A 13,843-nucleotide genomic window follows, 5' to 3' on the forward strand; every position below is an offset into this window, starting at 1 on the left:
CCTATGACTCAACGACTCAGTAATCAATACATGCAGTTAGTATCTAAGCAAATCAATCAATGACTAGCGAATCAGCTGTCATTACATGCAGTGGCTATAAATCAATAGACAACAATCATAAGTCTCATCAATTGCAAATGTCAATGCAATAAATGAAAGTATGTGATTTAGGGAGACTCGAGTCAAACCTCACTCGAGTTGTGCAATCCCAACACAACATTAATTTATACCTTTCTTTCTGTTACTCTGACTCTGTCAAAGTCTCGAACTCGAAGCCTGTCAATACTCAATCTGACAAGAACAATATCGAGGAGTATAATATCAATACACCAATCGAATCAAATCTGTTCTGCTCAATATTTAACCTAATTCGATATCGATGGCATAACGGTATAATATCAATATACCCAACAATACCATATCGATCAGATATTAATTCTAATATCTCATACTCGATAATACTCCAATCCTGATATCAATTCTCAATCAACTCAACTCTAAACATCATAACAATCTCATATGGTATCTGTTCTTCAATCCGGTTTCGATTATACGATGTCTAACATGACAAGAACCTCATATATGAATCATATCAGATTCTGACAATACCATATTTTCAAAACATATCAAAACGTAGCAAAACTTACGTCCAGTTGTAGCCTACGTCGATAGGAACACAGTACCGCAGTCGGATTCAAAATCGGATGGACGGATTTCTCACAAAAGGCGTAAGGATTTTTCAATTCTTTTCTCAAACCTTTTTCTCGATTTCTTCTTTCTGATTCTGAAGAATTCGTGCCTTTATATATATATATATATATATATATATATATATACATACACGAACGCATTTAAGGCAAGTGGAGTCGTGCATGTGCTGCACGTTTCGCGCATATGCGCGCCCAAAGTCGCGCATATGCGCCAGTTCTTAGAACCAGCATTTTTCCTTCTCGCGCATATGCGCCACTTTTCTCGCGCATATGCTCCAAGCCTACTGTCCTTCCCGCGCATATGCGCCATCTACGTCGCGCATATGCGCCGAACCTTCTGGACATGTCGCGCATATGCGCGCATTTCTTCGCGCATGTGCGCCATGGCTTCGGCCCTTCTCATTATTTGATGTATTTTCTCGTCTTTTCCGGTCCGATCTGTTTCGTCTATAATCAAATCGATTATCACCAATAGATTATAATAATCGTCGCTAACTCATTTCGAATTAACAGGATAAATTCCTCGGGCATTACAATATTGCTTCCAAAACAAAAGCTGCATGTCTCTACTTCAAAGCGTTTAAGCATTGAGTAGACTCTTGAGGTGAAACTTCTACCCTCTGCAATTGTCCAGAGGTGAAGCTTCTACCCTCTTCAATTGTAACTCACCCAATCTAGGAACCAATTGCTCCATCACGGCTAAAAACTTTGTTGGCGAACACCTTGAGTAACCCTCTTTAACAGAGGGTCTGATATTTGCATCATTATATGCCGTATTTTCTTCACTCTTCTTTTTAGTCTTCGTCATTCTAATCCACATAAAAAAATTACAATATTACACACGAATAATAACTCGATAAATGTCACAGTAAATTGACACAAATAACTCAAGAAATTAGACAAATAAGTTGCTACAAACATGAACAACCAATCTCAATAAATATCTCAGGACAGTACATAATGATCTTACATGTCGAAAAATGATAATGATCTTACATGCGGAAACTAAGATCAAATAATAATCTCATTCTGTCAAACCAAATAAAAAACATTCTGTCAAAATAAACTAAAACAAACTCATTTTGACAAGACGAACTAATCTCACAGAACTATCATTCCAAGCATTTTCTCTAGACTAACATATTCTGTTAAACAAAACTTGTTCCCAAGATCATGCACATTAATGTCCGTATTCGGTCAAAACAACAAAATTCTGTTTCAGAATAATGGGCTAAAATTCAATTTCACAATAATGCACCAAAATTTATTAACAAAAAAACCCATAAATGGGATTTAATCAAGCATATTTCTTTGTTCAACCTTATTCTTGCAAATGGTGTTTGACTGACCAAATCTCTGCCCTAAATTCAAGCTTATTTCCACTGTCTTTTATGGGCTTGATGGTTCTTTCTGCTAATGAAAATCCTATTAAGAAATTACTTTTATGCAAAAAAAAAAAAAAAAAACCATTACAACTACAAAATGATCACAAATAACGACATTTGAAATATGTACCCTTTAATCGTCCTTTATTAGTTTTATAGGGTGGTAGTTCCACGGAAATCCGAAAATGAAGCGTCTCTTTTCTCCTCCTCACCTACGCTGCTTCGACCTAGAAATTCTGGTTTTTGCAACGTTTCCGGCAACATGACGGAAATGGATGTTGGGACGTGTGGTTTGCGCTGGTAGGGACTCTGCTTTGCTGGGAATTTTCTACACTTGGTTACGCAAAAGAACGGTGTTGAGCGACGGATTTGTGGGAATATTTAGTTATATAGACCGGCAGAAACTATGGTAAATTGTGCAAAGGAAGGAGAATGAAGGAAAATGGCGAGTAGGAAAATGAACAAATTCTCGCACAGAAGAGAAGAGCGGGATACGTGAAGGAGGAGTAGAAAGATAACATGACCAACAAAATTAGAGATTCTTATCATTTTTTATTAATTATAAAAGGTAAAAGGTAAAAAAAAACGCAAGAAACATGTAGTAAAATGTAATTTGGAATCTTGTCAGTTATTAAAACACGAAAAAAACTGAAGGAGACTGAATCTTAAATAAAACATGATCAGATGTATTTTTCTCCAAATTGCCGGATATTCATTGATATTCAATTTAATTTCGACAATATGATTTGACAATAATTATTCCAGATTGGGAGATGTGATGTGTGGTATAAATGTATCTAGAAGTACATAGAGTACCTTACTGCTTGTGTTCTTAAACTCTAAAACTTATAAAGAAGGAAGAAAATAATCATCCTCCGTTCCAAACTTAAACATGGAAAAGGCTTTTCCTGGCTTGTCCCTCCAAGTGTAACATAGAAAAGGCTTTTCCTGCTTGTCCCCTCCAAGTGTAACATATCACTCGGGAGGGTGTGCACGCTCACTTCAATGTCCATAACTTCAGTATTAACCAGTCATGAGAAGAAACAAATGTGACTACACACATGGCTTGTCATGCCGTGACGTCTAAATCAACCTCAGCATCCATGTCACCATCAACCATTCCTGGCTCAACTTCGGTATCTGCTTCAATCTGGCCTAGTTCCTGACCACCATCAGTATCCCAGTTCTGCTTAGGCATTTCGTCTGGCGTTGGAGTCCCACCCTGCGAAAGGTTCCCCGATGCTATGGTGGCATCTGCATCCACTAGGGTTACCGAGGCTTCAGGATCGTCTCTGGTTCCCTCAACATCAGTCTCGCTTGTGTGTGTTTCAATCTACAACAAATGGAGCCGATTCGGATTTAAAAAAAAATGTAACCACACAAAGAAAAAAGAAAGAAGAGATTGATGTAAAGAAAATAAATGAATTGTTGATGTCTAAGCAGGAAAACAGAAACATTAAACATTATGGTAAAGCTGAAACGAAACATTAGCTCAAAACAAGAAGAGTTCTGACAACCGCACCAAACCTTCTCCACCATATTTTTGCACTACACATGATAATATGCACGGGACGAATATTAAACCATCGAACTGAGTAGAGTGAACACGGTACTCTTAACGATCTAAAAGTAATTTAAACTTGTTTAAATCACCAGGTGTGCACAAGGAAATATATGTGTCGCATAAGATTCAGAAAGATGAGATGTTGAGTTTTGAGAATGTTTTCATGAACCTGATTGCTCTCTGTTTGCTGCAAGGAGTTTTTTGCTTCTTCCTTCTTGGCTCGCTTGGATCGATCACCTGGTTTAACTTGATATTTGGACCGCACCTCTGGCGTCAAAAGTTCCAAAGGCACAACACCCTCCACGCCATGTTCTGTGAACTGCAGAGAAAATAATTTTAGCAAGTTTCAGATGCTGCTTCTATGCAGTTATAGAAACCAGCAACTTAGTGTAAAAAGGTCATACTTTAGAAAATCCCTCCAAATCTTGCCGAGCCGAAAACCTTAAACCTTTCCAGCAATAGACCTGAACCAGGATATGTAACAGTTAGCATTGGTGCACCACTCACAGCTACCGCCAGGTGAAGCTTGGAAGTTAGATTAGTCAGTTAATTTTGTTGAGAGAGTCTTAACAATTGTGTTTTGGTACAAAAGGAAATGTACAGAGCTTAAAGAGACTAATGAATACAGATCATATTTTTGGCATTCAATAAAATCTCTTCTCCATTTCTTCGAAGGTGAATCCGAGTTCATTCATGGCTGCAGCCTGCCACTTTAATCTTCGATCCTTATGGATTCTTAACAGTAACAGTGGAAAGAAGATAGAATGGAAGCGTTAAATGCATGAGCAAGAGAAATAAATCGAATCAGAAACTTAAAAAACAGTCTCTTGGAGATATGATAATTATTTTAAATCTTGAGTTCAACTCAAAAATAAAATCTGGAGTTTTTATCATATACACTACACGATAATGTATTTAGTTCGAATAACAATGCTTACAAATAGGGATCCTATATTATTAGGTTGTTGCTTTCCTTCTATATATATCTGGATAATTGAATAAAAAAACAATATATCTCCTTTCCTGTAAGACCGGACGCTTGCTATTTTAACAGAAGTTATAGCTTGTGATAACGGTGCACCTAAGATCTTTTAACCTTACAACAGCTTAAACACTACGTTTCGATTGCTCTACACAACAGAAACAATTATTGCACCCGACAATCACTCTCAATAATTGCACTTCTTGTACCCAATGGAAATCGGATTCGTGAGCTTGACTCTGATGCCAATTGTAAGACCGAGCGTTTGTCGTTTTACCAAAAGATATAGCTGGGGATAACGGCATAACTCAAATCTTTTAACCGTCCAACAGATCAAGCACTACGTTTCGATTGTTCTATCCAACAGAGACAAGTATTGCACCCAACACTTACCTTGTTCAAACTATCACAATCACAGTCAGTAATATTTCACTAAACCTCTTCCTCACAGCAGTACGCAGAAAACAGAGTTAATTCATCAAATAAATACCCATTATTGAAGTCTTTTGATATTCTCACTTCTTTGACATCTCCCGCTTTTCACATGTTTGGGATATAAATGGAATTAAACATCAATAGCTTGGTCTATCTCACTTGGGAAGATCTTTTGGAATTATCTGATCGTATTTTATTTTTTTACTTTCACAAATTATTAGAAATTATTAAATTATTATATGATTCTTTTTTGCACTTGTCCCATCACAAGCACATTATTATGTTCTAGCCATCAATGTGATAGCGCCAAACATTGAAAATGAATCATATTGCAGAAGTGGTGGAAAATTTGAGAGGAAAATATTATTTCCTTCATTCCAGTGTATCGAATAATGATAAAAGATACAACTTAAGTAGGCAGATACATAAAAATCAGATCACGGTAAATCTTGAAAAAATCAAGACTTACCAATTTTAATCCTAATCAAATCCTAATTAGATAAAAAAAATAAAAGCCTGTCAAATCTTATCAACACTATAGTTTTCTCAAAGTGTCATCCTTATCAATCATTTTTCGTTTAAGCTCAAATCAAGGAAGCCATTTTTTTGGGGTGGGCAATAAGCATGAGCACCAAAATATAATATATAAGAATAAAAATCAAGAAAGAATCCAGTGAAAAGAAAAGTAAAATGTAAACTGACTCGATTATTTTTGTGATGATATTCTGCTTCAATCCCCGCAGCTTCATCCATCTGTCATTTCAAAAACAACAAAATTTTCTTTAGATAGCTAATTTCAACTATTAGATCTATTATTGGCATATATAATAGTCAAGCCGATACAAAATCAAACAAAAAGGCTGCACAAGCTCACATCATCAGCCAACCCTTTCCAGTAATCCATGATGTCAGGAGTCCGAACTCGTAGAGGATCTGTCAAAGCATTCTGAAGAAACAAACTATGGGATTGTAACAGTAACCAATATCCTGATTCTAAAACATCAATTTCTACCTAAAAAACAAATATTGAAGATAAAATATGAATCTTCTATCAATAATTCAATAAATATAAAATTTTCATCCAATTACACGTGGGAGAATTTTCCCGTCCTTTACTTTTGGATATGAAACACACTATCATATACTTAAGGTGTAAGAGAGATTTAAATGGAGCATCTGCAGTAACATAATAAATCTCCAATAATCATAGCACAGATCTCTTTAACCACAGCACTAGAAAAAACAATGTTTGCCCAAATGGTCCAGCGTATGTACAAGAATGTGATGGAAGAACATCAGAAAACATGAGTAACGGAGATCAAGAATTTAGATAGCAAATCAGTTAAGCTAAAAACAGATAATTGTCAGCCATACTCTTAAGGAAACACATTTTTTTTAAAGTTAACGCAAGGATGATCTACGGTACTTTAAAATGAAGATTCATTGACGAACATCAGGGATGTAGTGTACAAGAAACTCAAACATCGTTCCAAACTGACTGGAACAACTACAACGTACAAAATCTCAATCAACATAATAACGTACTGCTTGATTAACAAAGAAAAACAACTAAGAGAAACAGCAACTTTTCAAAAACTCAAATAGTAAGTACGAGAAACATACCGGATTTTGATCTGCCCATTTCCACAATTGAGAGAGTTCCTTATTTCCCAGTCTCCACCGAGGCCGACTGAGGATTAGAAAAAGAGGAGAGAAAACGGGTAAAATGGAGCTCATAATTGGAAAGAGCAATTAATTTCCTTGTATTGACACAACAAGCTAAATTTCATCATTTCAGCATCTGAAATTGCAAAAAGGTTGGTTTCTTTAATGCTTCAAGGCACAAAATCAGAAAAAGAAAAGTTTTGCCACCAGAAGAGTCTCATAAGAAAATATTAATTTGCAGCCTAATCACGTCACTTGCATGGAGTTTAAAATTCTCTTTTGTAACTCATCTGAGACTCATCCACAACCTGATCATATAAATCCGTCACTTTTCTACAAAAAATTTTCAGGATCCAAAATTTAGTTAATGAAAATCAAAAAGATTTGAAATAATCATGATGGCGATGTCAATTGTAAAGCTCGCTGAGTACAATTCCTACGACATTGAAGCTCAAATAAATTGGTACCACAATACCTAACATAGATCGTTTAAGTTTCAAAAAAAATGTATTGAAAGATCTCTTTGTCCTCAAATGATGATACTCCTAGTCTCCAACCAAAATGCATCCTTATGATTTCATTGCAACATAACAAAACAAGGCATTAATTAATCACCGCTTCCTGCCTCCATCTTGAGGTAGCTTTTTTTCTATCGGTTGTTTTTCAAACGGAGGGCAGCCATCACGCTTCCACCAGACCTATAAAGGCGAATAACTCAACATGAATACAATCAAAGATGCAAACTAAGAAATAAAAGGAAGTAACGGAGACTGCAAGTGAATAAGCAACTTGCATCCCACACAAAAGAGCAGATTCAACTTTAATGCTCACCCAATTTTTTTCACGTTCAAGAATATGCTCAATGCTATGAAGGAAATCCTTTCCTCTAGGAGGTGTCATTTCTAGAAGCTTCTTGACCCGCTCTTCACAAGTTTTCATCTCTTCCTTCTATATTAACATTGGGTAAGAAATATTTTGACTTCGTAGATCTAAATAGAAAATTTTATAATAAAGTTTGAAATTAAAAATTATAAAGGCTAAAATGATTTGTCTAATGCATAGCTATTAAGAGAAAAGTTGAACACAATAAGCAAGATCATCGAACAAGTGGAATGGTTAAAAAGAAAATTGCAACAGAAAACTAACCATTGCATCAGATGGCAAGTCTTTGTCATTTTTCCCAGGAGCCTAAAAGTTACAAATATTTGTCAACATTTCATGCAAATCAGAAGTTACACCTAATGAGACAGGGTTCATGTTGAAATCCAGATTAAAGAATCACAAACTAATGAAGTAGATATTAATAACTCTTGCACACAATAAAACCACTAGAAATTCTTTCCAATTTTGGAATTAAATACCAACAGCTTATCCACAGAAAGAAGAAGACCTCCATCATTCCAATGTTCGTCAAAAGCTTTGTTAGCAAATCTATAGTAGTTCCCCATGCCATATAAAAAACCGCCCAAAAGGAGAAAATACAAAACAGAAACATACCTTGAGGTAATCAAACAAAATAAGGCATTGAACCAGGATATGTCTACGAAAACTTGGGTCCTTCAACTGTAAGAAATAGTACAAGGTATGCAACATACTTAAGAGTCGAAACTAAATCAAATATGTTGCTATACTCGAGAGAACTTCATACTTCCTATGTAGGAACATACCTCGAGGCCCATTAGCTTACTGCTAGTAAGATATTTTATACTGAAATTTGATGCCCCCTCATCAAGGTCAATAGAATTATCCTCTTCATCATTCAAAGGTTGAGCCTCAAATGTGTTCAGCACAACCTAAATATCCAAGTTGAAAGGAAAATGATAATAATGACACCAATCTGTAGTAGTGGAAGTTGGCATAATAACCAAATAAACAAAAAATTTACCGTCAAACTAGAAGCAAATTTATGCCACTTTGTAATAACAGGAGTAAGAGAAGCAGGATTGGAAAAGAAGTCCTGAACATCAAATAAAAAATGAGATCATCTGTAACAAGGCAAAGATTACCTAGTAATTTTGATGAAATTGTTTTTAGATTTTACTTAACCTTTATTAATAAAAAAATATTACTGCATGCCATAATTAAGTGGGAGAAAATAAATTTGGAGTCAATAAGTTCTACAAAATAGAAATTCAAAATGATATTAAAAAATTGAGATAACATTGGTAGAAGTATTTTAACCATGGGCTTGGGCTTCGTTATTTATTCCCCGCTTGATTATTTTTTTCATGCGTTGAATTTCTATAAACCTCCAACCCTTTCATACTTTGATTTTTTGGGTCTTGAACCATTAATTATATTTTTGTAATCCTCGTGACGATGTAAACATATGATCAATTTAATCAGTCAATCATTGAACAGGTTAATTGTTCAAATGCACAACTCCCTTTCACCTTGTGTTGGATTTGATTTCCGTTACTGGTTTTAGAACAGCAGTTTCCAGTTCAGAAATCTGTATTCAGTTTCCTTTTGTATTTAGTTTTGAAAGATGAGGCCTGGTTACATATTGTGTCTCGTCTATATTCTGTTTAGCTACAGTATTTCTGCATTTAGCTTTATCTCATTTCCTTTTTAAGTTACGCAGAAAATGTTTGCTACTCGGTTTTGGTGGTGAATGAGAAATTCAGGTTTTGCCATCTCAATCCACGACATAAGATAAGCAACCTGACAGCCATAGCTGATCATGGCTGGTGGGCTGCCACCTCAGTTCACAATTTCTGTGGGAGGAGCATCACGACACATGGGAAAAATTTTATGGTCTAAGATGAATGGTACACAACACTCTGTAGAAGTCATCCTACCAAAATATATATTATAATAGACATTGTAGGAAAGATGGACAGAAACTAGCCAAGGAAAATAGGCGTTTTGACTTGTTTAGGTTAAAGTTTTTGATTTCTTATCAGTGAATACAAAGGAAGTGGTTAGAGCTCAAAGATATTAAGTTCATTAGCAAGAGGCACTATATGAATTTGCTTGTGAAATTTCTCTTCTATGTACTAACGTAAATAAAGTGGCAAAGCACACATGTTCACAATTCCTGAAAATTAAATTGAGATGTAGGGCAAGGACTCAGCTCCTAGAACTGACCTGTAAACTCCAAAAGGTTTTGTAAAAGTTGAAATCAATAGAACTACCTGATAGCAAAGAAATTCGTAAACAAGGATGAATAGAGACATTGATGGACCTAGGAACAGTGATGAAGAGTGAGGATGAAAAGAAAATGAAAATCAGACATAGTACAATCACCATCTGGAGCTTCTTTCTCGTATTTTGTCTCATTTGATGTATTGAAAACTCCTTTAATATTGACAGCTGAAGAAGGTAGAGAAGTAGTTAATGCCCAGTAAAAACTAGAGAAGTAGTTAATATTGAAAACTCCTTAGTATTGATAGCTGAAGAAGGTAGAGAAGTAGTTAATGCCCAGTAAAAACTAGAGAAACAAACATGGCAGCAGTTTACTGGAAGAACATAATTACCAGATCGTTCCGATAAAGGAAAAAAATGGGCAAGAAACATTATAATTCGTCCACAGAAGACAACATCATTTGCCTGCAATAAAAGATTGTTCGGTTGAGTATGTCAAGAATTTGATGGTTTTCCAATCAAAAAATCATTTTCCTAGATAATATTTGACACACCAAATAAAACAACCAGGTAATACAGAGACTCTACAAACAGTCGAAAAGAAAACAACACAGAGAGTAAAAGCTAACAAATATTAAGCAAGAAGAATTTATTCCTTCGTAACTTAGACCCACGTTCCAGGTATGAATATTCAGCTTAAATTCGGCAGAGAAGAACCGGGAAGATCCTGGAGATGATGTTAATTTTGCACGATGAATTATGAGAAACCTAAGGGTCTTGAGGAAAGAGAAGATACAAAAGTGCAGTAGCTCCAATAAAAGTTGACATTCAAGTGTCCTGGTGTTTCTGAACAAAAAGGAACCCGCAGTAGAAAAGAATTCAGAACAAGAAAGTATCAAAGCTTTCATATTATTTGGTAATCTTATCACTCTGGTACGCTACAATGGAAAAAAATAAAAAGAAGAGTCGATCTTCAAAAATTTTTATCCCCCTACCCCGAGAACAATCATTTTTGTGTGGTCAAACACGAACTCAGACTTTAGTAGCAGCTACGCAACACAACTTGTGTAGCAGGCAATATAGTTTATCTTTCCCGCATTCAGCCTGGAATTGTTTTCCTTCTTACTTCATCGAGACTGCAAAGCACAATCCCCCTAAATGCTCCAATGACCTTATCATATCTATAAAATAGGGGCCTGGATGAAGAGATGAATATCTTCCCTATCAGCATCCACTACATCAATAAAGACTCACAATAGAGAAAAAAGAGTGTCTTATATGTGACTGATGAATATATCATAACTTTGAAATAAATAACCAGGAAGGATGCGAAATTAATTATCGTACTTCCTTGTCCTTGATTAACAAAATATTGGAAACGAGTACATATCTATTCTTTGTCTTTTGAAGTGATAGTGGTTGTTCACGTCCTTTTACCATGGAGTAAGAAACCGTAAATTCTAGCAAGCCTTCAGAAGATTTTGAGCATGTTTCAGAGACAATGCTCTGGAGGCTCACTATCATCTAGCACTTCAAGGAATATCGCATTCGGAGAACTATGAAGATTTTAGATACATGAGAATCCAATTGAGAGTACATAAGCATGATTTCCATAGCAAACGAAATAACCAGTCTAAACAGCATTATGGAGAGTCAAACCTTCGATAATCGACGAAGGAGTTGATTGCATGTTCTCAGCATTACAAGCTTCCCTCTTGCAAAAAGCTCTGGCTACATAGAACAAGAAATGGCCTAAACATTTCCCGATAAACAAATCCAAGGCAGAGATGCATTCCAATTCATTCATGCATTTTCATAGCACACACCTTCCCAAGAATGTCTTGTTTACTCTCTATATACCCAAATGTATCTTTACAGTTTCTCATTGTGGACATTTCTGTCAAATCTTCTAGGAGCTGAAATATCATGCCACCTTCGACGTGGTCTTTCTCACAAAGATACAAAACGATATCTGCAGAAAACATAGATAATTGCATGAGAAAGAGGGAGAAGCATCTGGCTGTGCTTTCCACTTAAAAGCCCAATAAATGCTTGTATTCTACCCATTTTCAGATTCTACATTCATCCATTTCCAAAATTACTTTTTCTGTCTTTTACTTCATGATTTTGATATAAACAACCACTCCACAACAAATTTTCAAATATCAAACATTGTAGGAAATTGGTTTGAATTTGACTGAATTTTAACCAATTATTCAAGTGGAATCCCTTTAATGAACTTCGAAACTAATTCACTAAACAAAATCATGCCATGAGCAGAAAAGTTTAAAATATTTATTCCTTCGAAACTAATCTCTGGTGAATAAAAATGTAATTGATAAAATAAGACAATTAGAAACCCAGTTTGAAAAGTGAAAGATTAGACTAGTTATCCCAATTCAGCTATTAACCTCCATTTTATTGTCATTGTTGTTCACACAAAATATTTTCCTCTTGGGGTTATGACATAAATCAATAAGTGATAACGTAAGAACTCGATTCTATCCCAAAGCACACTCCAAATGGAAATAAAAGGAAGCAAAATATATATGGAACACTAACCAAGAAGGCGGGGAATTTGACCCTGATGGCTATCTTCACCATCGATCAATTTTCCATATTGCATGATTTCCTCGCCTGACTGAACGGCGGCTGACTACAACAAGATAAATCGTCACATGAAGATCAAATTTAACATGTGAAATGAAAGATCGTGATAGTCATATCTTAAATAGATTAAGGAAATCATTAAAGAGCTGAACAAAATAAAAAAAAGTTTGTTTTAATTCATTGTAACATATCCACAATACAAGTCTTCAATATTAAACATTTATCCTAAACCAAACAAGTAGAATAGAAGAATATACTTGAGAAAGTAGCATTGCATTACCACCAGCTCCTGAAGCGAAGACCGGAGGATATTTTCCATAACAAAACAAGTATAACAGAATAATATACTTGAGAAAGTAGCATTGCATTACCACCAGCTCCTGAAGCAAAGACCGGAGGATATTTTCCAAAAGCTGATTTTCATCCTGAACCAGTTTCATTTGCTTCTGCAAAGACAAAAAAAATAGAGATATTAAAGAAAGCAGGGAGCCAACTCAACAAAGACCACCGTATCAGAAAACGTGGTCTTTCAATAATTGCAGGTTCCTGAAGCCAATCGACGCACAACCAAAGAATAGTAGTTAAATTTCCCAACAATATATCCAAAAAGCTGTGGAAGCTTAAAACTGGACGTAATCATATCACACAACCATCGGGAAAACAGAGGTTCCCATATCCGTAAATTCTTGATCAAATAACCACCCAGAAGCGTACTTGACAAAAGTTCTAACTTTTATCACGCGATACCGCCAGAATTTATGAATCCTAAAGCCATACGCTCAGAATAATAATTGTGTATTTGCACAGATAGTAAAATATAACAACAAAACCTGGGGTTTTATAGCTTGTTGCACTGTCTGAAGAGCGAAATCCTGAGGCGGAGCCGGATTCAGTAATGCTTTCCTGAATAAATCCTGAAGATGAACACAAATGACCAAATTAAGCTAAGAATTTTTGCCACAAATTCCTTTAAACAAAAACCCATGATTAAAAATAAATATTACCGATGCAAACTTCTCCATTGTGAATATAAGTGTGAGAATTACGAAGTACCGCACGCTGTTCTACTTCCACACAAAACCTAGACGATCATTTTGGTTCAGCTAAAGCTGGCACACGCATCACCCAAAGAAAAAATATTTAATATTTATGAAATTTTGTGTCATTTATTACTAAATAAACGAAACCTTTCAATTAAAAAAATGATAATTTATCTATATATCAACTCAATGTTTATTCTCAATTTCAAATTGAAAAGATTTAAAAATTGTGGACATGAGAAGTTACATTTAATATTCTCAATTTTCAAATTGAAAAGATTTAAAAATTGTGGACATGAGTAGAGATGTCAATGGGTCCAGATTTTACCCAGACTCGCAATAGATCCGCGTGTATGGAGTGGGTC

General features: G+C 35.3%; 1 protein-coding gene and 1 long non-coding RNA gene across 3 annotated transcripts; one reads left to right on the forward strand and one right to left on the reverse strand.

Moving 5' to 3' along the window:
- Positions 1-2,776: 2,776 nt before the first annotated feature.
- On the forward strand, positions 2,777-3,145 carry LOC140810145 (uncharacterized). Its single transcript, XR_012113245.1, has 2 exons — positions 2,777-3,020; positions 3,062-3,145. It is a non-coding gene; the product is annotated as an uncharacterized lncRNA (long non-coding RNA).
- A 1-nt stretch (position 3,146) lies between these two features.
- Positions 3,147-13,573, reverse strand: LOC140810144 (THO complex subunit 1). Of its 2 annotated transcripts, XM_073167973.1 has the most exons (21): positions 13,443-13,573; positions 13,269-13,352; positions 12,810-12,884; positions 12,391-12,484; positions 11,655-11,800; positions 11,488-11,559; positions 10,221-10,293; positions 9,991-10,056; positions 9,832-9,878; positions 8,627-8,698; positions 8,409-8,534; positions 8,239-8,304; positions 7,888-7,929; positions 7,573-7,689; positions 7,357-7,439; positions 6,700-6,766; positions 5,951-6,022; positions 5,779-5,829; positions 4,064-4,123; positions 3,829-3,978; positions 3,147-3,428 (listed from the first exon to the last, which is right to left on the reverse strand). In XM_073167973.1, exons 1-21 carry the CDS (start codon positions 13,458-13,460, stop codon positions 3,165-3,167), a joined length of 1,845 nt encoding a protein of 614 aa, XP_073024074.1. In that variant the 5' UTR covers positions 13,461-13,573; the 3' UTR covers positions 3,147-3,164. The 2 variants fall into 2 exon arrangements, with proteins under 2 accessions (XP_073024074.1, XP_073024075.1); XM_073167974.1 differs by lacking the exons at positions 12,810-12,884; positions 13,269-13,352; positions 13,443-13,573 and adding an exon at positions 12,719-12,772.
- Between the last annotated feature and the right edge of the window lie 270 nt (positions 13,574-13,843).

Source organism: Primulina eburnea, chromosome 13, assembly GCF_022965805.1.
Source record: "Primulina eburnea isolate SZY01 chromosome 13, ASM2296580v1, whole genome shotgun sequence".
Lineage (NCBI taxonomy): Eukaryota > Viridiplantae > Streptophyta > Magnoliopsida > Lamiales > Gesneriaceae > Primulina > Primulina eburnea.